The sequence below is a fragment of the Hirsutella rhossiliensis genome (assembly GCF_020360975.1).
Source record: "Hirsutella rhossiliensis strain HR02 chromosome Unknown scaffold00016, whole genome shotgun sequence".
NCBI lineage: Eukaryota > Fungi > Ascomycota > Sordariomycetes > Hypocreales > Ophiocordycipitaceae > Hirsutella > Hirsutella rhossiliensis.
In genome coordinates, this window is record NW_025408682.1 from 1,538,226 (window position 1) to 1,547,821 (window position 9,596).

Consider the following 9,596-nt stretch of genomic DNA (forward strand, 5'->3'; position numbering starts at 1 on the left):
CACGCCTCCAATTTCACATCTTCATCTGCACCTCGCACAGTGAAAACAGCAGATGCTACGCTTTGGCATAAGCGCCTAGGTCACTTGAACGCTCAAGCCCTAGAGCATCTTGTTGAGAACACGACGGGTTCGAAGATCAAAGGCCCAGTTACCATCGATTGCACCGCGTGTTCCTTGGGAAGGGAAAGAAGGTCGTCTCTCGCCGAACCTCAAAACCGAGCCCCAGACCATTCTGGAGAATCTACGTTGATATCTTCAGTATGAACACCTCATTCAACGGCAAGGAAGCTGTTCTTCTTATCAAAGATGAATTTACAAGCATGATCTTCATCTACCTTCTGAATGACGCGACACAAGGGTCCGTTATGACTGCTTTGAGAAACCACGAGGCAATGGTTCAACGCCAATGGAATCTCAACATTTGCATTATCCACCGTGATAACGATCGTTCTCTTCAGAGTGCGTATGAGAGCTGGATCGAGGAAAAGGGGATTCAAGATGAACCTTCTGCCCCTTACACTCCCGCTCAAAACGGTTCTGCAGAGCGATCTGGGGGGGTAATATCTGCCCAGGCCAGAACAATGGGAATTGATGCCAATTTACCATCTGATCTTTGGCCAGAGACTTGGAAAGCTGCAGTGTTTTTGCACAACAGATCGCCCATGCAGAACCACAGCTTCCGAACGCCTTCCAGCTGCTTCATCAGTGGCTGCGAGACAACAACAGAGACATAGGCTACCAGCAAGACCAGCCTGACATCACGTTTCTCAAGGCATACGGCTGCAGAGCCTATCCCTTGACACCCCAGGCCCTTCAGAACAGACAGAAGAAGGACCTAAAGACCGACCTCACACAGAAATCGGTTATCTCGTTGGATATGATTCCACGAACATTTTCAGGATCTGGATTCCGTCCACATCAGAAGTCCGAAGGGTCCGAGATGTGACCTTCAATGAAAGCATCTTCTATGACGGAAATGATCAGCCACCAGAACCTATCCCACAGCGCGTGGAAGTACAGCTTCCAGCCCACATCGAGGACGAGTCGGATTACGAGGAAATCCCCACTCAAATCGATGAACCTGAACCTGACCCCGTTGAGCAATCTCCTCAACCTCAGACCAAGGAGACGCCACCACGATTGTGGTACAACCCGAACCATCTGATCATGAGGACTCGGATGATCAGGATGAGTTTCATGACATTCAGCACCCATATCCGACACCGGACCCCGGTCCGAGTGACTCAGCCACGGCGCTCAGCCCGCTCACCAAAGCTCTGCCAGGCCAGAAATTTGCTACTTTCGTCAAACAACTCGGTCTCGTCGATATCTCTACGTTGCTAGGGATCTAGTTTCTTTCTTCAGTTTGCACTGCCCACTAGCCAGCACAACCTGGGGGGGTATGTCACACATAGGATATCAGCCTCCAACAGTCTGACCCCCTATTCGCACAGTCCGTTTCCACATTTCCCCACAGAAACTTCTAGGAGGCATCATCAACGCATCAGTGGCTTCCAGATGATCTGATCAGATGCTTCCATTCACTACCATTCCCTTCCATTCTCATATTCAGGCAGTCTATAAAGATCTCGCCTCTTTCCCACCTTAGATAGCAGAATCAAGAGTCTTCCAGTCCCTGATCTTTATGCCCACTTGCTCATCCTCCGTGCGATAACCCTTAAGTAAAGGGATAGGTAGACCTTTAGCGAATTCCTCCTTAACTTTAAAGAAACGCTCTTATAAGCGGCGGGAACTATAGTATAAGAAGATAGCGCGAAGCTTATATAGTTATAGAACTTAATTATACCGGCCATATAAGAGCTACTTATCCTTATAATTATACCTACTAACTATAGTAAATATATAAGCCGGTTAATAAAGGTAGTATAGGGCTATAAGTAAACGCTGCGTTTTTAAAAGCTTTATAAGTATATACTATATAGCGGTAATAGGATTACCGCCTTTTTATAAGAGGAATAGCTAACTATCGATATTAACGGAGATACCTTAATATTAGCTACTTATATAGACCGAGCTAAACGTAGTAGAAAGTCGTCTTTAAATATCCCCTATACTATCCCGCTCTTTAAGTAGCGGGCGAAGTAAGTAATAAGTAAAGAAATTAGGAAAAAGAAAGCTAACGGCCGCTACTTATATTATAGCGTATCTATATACTTTATATTAAAATACCCCTTCTTTTTAGCTAAGCGGCCTATAGTAGTTTAAGTAGTAAAGATAGAACCGCTCCTTAACTTAGACGATAAAGAGGACTCCGCTCCCTTAGGCCTAGAGGAAAAAGAGTAGCTCTAGAGTAAAGACGGGCTCTAGAGCCTTAATTACTAGCACTAGTAAAAGAGAAAGAGGAATTATCCGCCTATATAAAAAAGGAGCTTACTTTAATATAGGTTATAGTTAATAACTCCTTACTTATTACCGCCCTTATAGATAAAGGCTATTAGTACTATACTATAGTTAACGAGGCGCTTATATAAGAGATATAAGTATTAGTAGAAAAGATCGTTTTAAGGTAAGTAAAGGGCGCTTTAAGCGTAATAGAGGGTATAGTAATTAAGGGTATTATATAGCTAGCTATAGAGGTTAATAGTTACTATAAGCTTATTATAGCCTATATAATCCCTTAACTAAAGTTTCCCTTAATCCTTAGGAAACCCTAGTTATTATATATAGAGTTATACTTAGTTTTATATTAAAAGAAGCTATAGTTTAGGCCTATATAATAGTAGGTTTACTATAATAATAGTTCTATAAGTATAGGACTAGGTATATAAGCTTTATACTTAGTATAAGAAGTCCTAACCTCTATCTTTATAGGAACTATATAACGGTTAGAGTAAGAAGAAGGCTAGGTAGCGGCTAACGTAGTAGTCTATATAGTTAGCTTAGCGGATATCGATAAGGCCCTTTAAGTAAAGAAGCTAAAGTCGCCTTTTAAGCTATAATAGTAGATATTAAAGCGCTTTTACGACCTCTTACTACTATTTAAGTATTAAGAAGTAAATAAGCTTAACCTATATAAGCTAGGGGTAAACTATAAGATCGTACTCTATACTAATAAAAAAGGGTAGGAACTACCTATACTATTTAGACCGCTATATAATATATTATACGTAGAGCTACTAGTACTAAAGAAGACGCTAAGGGACCTCTTAAATAAGGGTTTTATTTAAGTAAGTAGCTCTAAAGTAAGAGCGCCGGTCCTATTTATATATAAACTAAGGGGCGGGATATAGTTCTATTATAACTATAAGGCTTTAAACGTAATTATAAGGCTAGACTACTACCTTTTACCCTTAATCTTAGATATACTTTATAACCTTTTAAAGGTAAAGTAGTTTATAAAGCTAGATATAAAATAAGCGTTTTATAAGGTATAGATCTTAAAGGGTAATAAGTAAAAGACAGCGTTTTATATATACTATAGCTTATTTAAGTAGCTTATAACGCCTTTTAGCCTCTTAAGAGCACCTACTACCTTCTAGTATTATATTAATAACGTGCTTTAAGACTTCCTTAATAAGTTTGCCTTTATATATATAGATAATATCCTTATCTATATAAGCGGCTCCTATAAAGACTATATATAAAAAGTATAAAGGGTCCTAAAGCGCTTTTAACTTTATAGGCTTTACTTTAACCTAGATAAGTATAAATTTAAGGTTAAGAAGGTTAAGTACTTAGGCTTTATTATCTATATAGGCATAGGTATATAGGCGGATCTTATAAAGATCTAAGCGATTTAAGACTAAGCTACCCTAACTATATAGATAGGTATATAAAGCTTCCTTAAGTTCGCGAACTATTATAAGATATTTATTAAGGGCTTCTTTTATATTATAATACCCTTAAATAAGATTACTAAGAAATAAACCGCCTTTTACTAAGGGCCTATATAAGAAGGAGCGTTCTATATAGTTAAGGACCTATTTTCTTAAGCCCTAGTATTACTTTAGTAGGACTTTAACCGGTCTATATTAGTTAAAGTAGATTATAGCGGCTAAGTACTTAGAGGAACGCTCTCTTAAGAGGTAGATAAATAGAAGTAACCGGTAGCGTTCTACTCTTATAAGCTAACCTTAGTAAAGCGAAATTATACTATTTACGATAAAGAGATATTAGTAATTATTAGCTACTTTAAGTAATAGTAAGTAGAGCTTTAGAGCTATAAGAGCTTTAAGGTTCTTATAAACTAAAGGAACCTTAAGTACTTTATAACTCGCTAGTACCTCTTAGAGTAGTAAGCCTACTAAGCGGAGTATCTCTTATACTTTAACTTCTCGATTAAGTACCGCCTTAAGTAAGACTCCGCGGTCTTTAATATACTTTCTTAAAAGGATTAAGACCGGCCGATAAGAGCGGATATCTAGGCCTAAGATCTATAGCTTATCCTATAAGAAGTACTATAGACTTATATAAGAGCTTTCTTAGTAAAGGAAGACGCGGTACTAGTAAATAAGCTTCCCTTTATACCCTTACCTTAGTTTAGTAAGGAGGGATAGACTAGCCTAAGGGTATACGCGGCGAGAGTATTCTAAGATAAGGCCCTTTAACGCTTATAGGATAGGATAGTAGCTCTAGACTATACCTACGAGGGTATACGCCGCGCCGTTAAGTCCGGCGCTTAATACTTAGATCTAAAGCTAAATCTAAAGGTATATGTAGCTAACTACTATATCGACCTATAAGGGCATCTACGTTAGTAAGGGAGACTATAGGTACCGGGCGTACTATATACTATAAAAGCTAAGAAGAAAGAGGGACCGCTAAAGCTAAATAAATAAAATAAGCTTTAAAGGAAGCTAGTTTAACTTATCTATAACTTTAGTATTATAGGTTACTTAGGTAGATAAGGTATAGTAATAAGCCTTATAAGGGACTTTTACTAGCCCCTTTTATAGTACTATATTTATCGCTTTTTTTATAACTATAATATTTATAGCTATATAAAGATCTAAAAAGTATAGCTTAAGGGGCTACTAAAGTAGCTTTTAGTACTAGACCGGTTCTATACGTATATATAAATAGACTTTATAATAGACCTCCTACTTATAAAGGGCAGTAACCGCTATATATAGGTAATTAAGGACCGACTTAGTAAATTAGTAGTACTAAAGCTAATACTATTTATAGATATAAAAGCTTATATAGAGCGCTTCCTTTAATACTAGGCCCGCTTATATAGCTAGCTAGCTTTTATTATAAGTAATAAAAGGTCGAACTAAACTAGCTACTTTTAATAGTACCTATACTAGCTACTTTAGATTATATAGCTACTTAGTATAGCTTATTACCTATAAACTAATAGGGGACTAAAGAGGGTTAACTAGGAAGCGTAGGTATACCTATAGGTAGTTATAGCTTATAACTAAGTAGACTAAGACTGCTAGCTCCCCGCTACTTAGCTCGCGCTAAATAGTAAACTATAAACCTTTATTAAAATAGCCCCTTTCTTCGTAATATATAGCTTTAAGCTACCCTCCTTAATCCTATTTACCGCGGACGTAATAGCGGAGTAGTATAATAGTACGTTACTAAAGAGCCGCGCTTCTATATTTATATAAAAGCTATAAGAAACTATAGAATACTATTAATCCGCGATAGCTACTATAATATAGGATTAAGAGCGGCACGCTAATAAGACTAAGGCGCTAGTAGATAGGTTTATAGTAAGAGATAAAGTATAGCTTAACTTCTATAACTATAGGTTAGCGCGACTAAAGAAAAAGCTAAACTAGCTATATATAAAGTTTATAGTATAAAAGGTCGTTAGCCTATAAGTAGTTAAGCTTAATAGTCTCTTAATAGGGGTTTATAATAAGGTTAATATTAACTTCCTTTACTAAGCCTCCTTTAACCTATTACCTAAATAAAAAATAGTAGACGCTTAACCGCCTATATTTAAAGTAAAAGGAAATACTATATTTAAGGTTAAAGAGATATAAGCTATATACTAGAAAAAAGTAGGCCGGGGGAAACGCTAAGAGGTTCTTATTAAGTAGTATAGGTACCTTAACCTTATATAAGAACCTATATATAAGTTTATAAGAGCTATAGCCCTTAATAAGTTTAAGGCCTTATATAGACTAGTAAGCGAGAATAATAAACTAGTAGACTATTAATAGCGGCCTAAGCTAGGACTATAAAGTAAGTAAAGTAAAAGAGGTAGTTATAATAATATAAGTAATATAAGCGTAATAGTATAAGTAAAGATAAAAATAGCGTTTATTATAAGGTAGAGCCCTTAAACTACCTAAGCTTATTTTTTATCGTTATCGTTACCCTTATTATTATCTTTATTATTATTATCCTTATTAGCCTCTTCCTTTTTATTAGCGGCGGCGGCGGTCTCTAAGGTACTAAGGTAGCCCTTTAAGCTTATAAGCTAGTTAGCGGCGGCGGCGGCTCTAAGGGTAGAAGGGCGGCGGCTAGCGGCGGCGGTAAGGGCAGCGGCGGTAGTAGAGGCGGGCACGGCTAAGGGGACCGCTAATAGGGCGACGGAGGCGGTATCCCTAGCGCTAGGTATATTAAAGGCGGAAGTAAGGGAGTAGAGGAGTAAGGACCTACTTAGGTATAAGGCCTTATTACTTAAAGGCGCGGAGGTTATAGTAAGCGGCGGCGGCGGCGGTAAGGCGCTTCTTAGTAGCCCCTTACGCCTACCTATATAAGCCGGCCTTTTAAGCTAACGCCGTAGTAAGTAGGATAAGAAGCGCTACTTTATAAGCGCGGCTAGCGCGCGCGTACTAGTAGTAGCTACCGCCGCGGCGGCGCCCGGCCTAGTTAAAGTAGTCGAGCTCCTATAATATATAACGTATATAAGGGGCTAAGCGGGCGGCGCCGGCCTATACTTAGCGCTTATACTATAAGAAGTTAGCGGATAATATTTATTACGCTTACTTAACTATAGACTTATAAGGGTAGCGGAGATAAAGGTAAGGGCTAAGGGGCTAGGCGTTATAGGTAATAGTAGGGATAGCGTCGTTACCTTAAGGGGCGACGTAAGGGTAAATAATATAGTAGAGGTAGCGGTAGCGGTAGTAGGAGCGGTAGTAGTAGCGCGGGTAAGAGCGGCGGTAGTAGCGGAGTTATTATTAGCTGCGGCTAGTATAGCGTCGATAAACGACTTTATACGCTCTAAGAAGGAGGAGGTAAGAGAGGGAGAGGTAGATATATCTATTACGGAAGTTAGCTTAATAGAATATAGCCTTCCGCTTAATAGGGCATAGAACTTATTAGTTAAAGTTATTATTATTATTAAGGCTATTATTACTACTACTACTACTATTATAAGTATATATTAATAGAGCGGCCTATATAGCTAGGAATAAACTAATACCTTAAGTAAAGCGTAACTTACTTATTAATACTATTACTATAGTTAAAGAAAGGAGAAAAGGAAGGGAACAAGGAAAAGAGGGATACTACTTTATATACCCCTTAGTAAAGGATACTACTTAAGGTAGAGGGGACGGGTAACCTAAGGCTTATATAGGTCTAGACCGGCCGCCGGCTACCTAAGGGCGTATATAATAGGTTATACCCCTATTTAAATAGCTAGCTAGCTAATAAGTATAGAGCTAGGTTCTAGCTACCTAGGCTAATAGGTATAAGGATAATAGGGCTAGTAAGGCTAGCTCGATTAATAGGAAAGGGTAGGGAAGAGCTAGCGGTATAGGCTTAATTATATAGGAGCTATTAATAGGGCAGCCCTACGCCGCGCTTAAGAGAGGGTATTATATAAGAGTCTTTAACTATTATAGGTAATAGGCTTAGGCTATAGCCTAAGCTATATAGTTATATATAAAGGGCCGGATCCTATATATATAAGGGCGGGCTAGCCGCGTATAAAAGAGCTCTATATAGCTTATTAATACTATCCTATAAACGGTACTTATATATACGCCTCTACCTACTTTATAATAGCGCGTACTACTTAAAGGCCTATAGTTTAAGTCCTACTAGCGTAATTAAGCGCGGTTTTAGTATAGGCCCTACCTATATAAAAATTCTTTTTATAGTCTAAGATATCTAAGTATCCTAAGATAAATTAACCTAGCCTCCTTAAAGGGGTATATTATATATACTATATATATTAATTAATATTATCGCTTATATTTAATAAGTAGCTATTACTTTTTTATAATAGATATAATAAAGGTAAAATAAAAGGTAGATTATATTATTATAAAGTAAGTAAAGGTATAAGCTTAAGTATAGTCCGTTAAAAGAAGGTTAATAATCTATAAAAGGAAAAAAGAAGAGAAGTATAGGTCTTATAAAGAGAGATATAAGAATTATATAAAAATATATAAAGGTAAAATTAAAAGTAAGGGGTTAAATAGGTAAGGTAGAGATATTTAATTCTTATAAGAGTAGTAATTATAGTAAGGAAGTAATTATTATATTACCTTAATTATCTTTCTTTCCTTTATTTAACGCCCTTCTTTATACTTATTTAGTATCTTAATTAATAAAGAAGATCTTACTTAAAGAAGCTATTAATATCCTCTTAACTACTAAGCTTTTTATTAGTTTTTCCCCTTTATTTTAGCCGTTACTAGTATATCTATCTTATCTCTTACTACCTTTATAAGAAGCTACCGCTACTTTTACTTCCCCTCTTATCCTTACCCTCCTTTTTATCCCTCCTTTTAGCTCCTTCTTTATAACCGGGTTTTAGCTTCCTAGGTCCCTTATACTATAGGATATCTCTAAGAATATAAATTAAGCTACGCTTTATAATATACCCCCTTAGTTATAGCTTACTTTTATAAAAAGGGTAAAGCTAAATAATTAGGCTAGTAAGCGTATAAAGGAGGTCTTAGTCTATACTTATCCCTTACTTAAGAAATCTAGGTTTTAGCCCTAGGCTCTTTTAGACCTACTTTAGGAAAAAGGGGCCTAAGGAGGAAATTAAGTCTTATAAGAATAAGGGTCTTCCCCTTTTTTTTAAGAAGAATAAGTCCTAATTAAGCTAGGGGCCCTCCTTTAAGATAAGTCCTAATTTCTCTCTTTAGCTATAGACGTCTCCTTCCTCTTATATACTATTAGCTCCTCTTATAAACTCTTAAAGCGGGGTTTTAAGAATAGCTTTTCTTAAACGTCTTTTAGCTTAATTTACTATAAAAAGATAGCTAGCTTCTACTTTAATAAGGGCTTTATAAGACCGTTAGCTTTTATCGATACTATTAAAACCTAATAAATAGAAATAAGTCCCTCTTAGACTTCTTAGCGTAACTAATATTAATAGATATCGATTTACTATAGCTAGGTCGATAGCTTTATATTTTCTATTAGAATTCGTATAGTCTATATATTATTATATTCTATAAATAATAAGGTCGGAATTTATAGTTATAAAGATATTAGTAGCTAGCTAAGGGAAATAGCTTCCTTTAAAGCTTTTAAAAGAGCTAGTAGCTCTACCTCTATACTTAAAGTTATAATAGTAGCTTACTTTAAAGCTTTCTAAGTAATAGTTCCTTTAAAAAGAGATATAATATACCCTTATAAGCTCTTTCTATCTAAGGAATTATCTATAAAGGATAAATTACTTAAATAAAGGAAGATTTCGGTAGCTA

The 9,596-nt window shown here is 36.6% G+C and overlaps 1 protein-coding gene across 1 annotated transcript; it reads left to right on the top strand.

The window, feature by feature from the left end:
- Positions 1-260: 260 nt before the first annotated feature.
- HRG_10729 (integrase core domain-containing protein) lies at positions 261-946 on the top strand (the record flags this gene model as incomplete). Its single annotated transcript, XM_044869199.1, has 2 exons — positions 261-557; positions 656-946. The coding sequence occupies 2 exons, from the start codon at positions 261-263 to the stop codon at positions 944-946; spliced, it is 588 nt and encodes a 195-aa protein (XP_044715941.1).
- Positions 947-9,596: the final 8,650 nt, after the last annotated feature.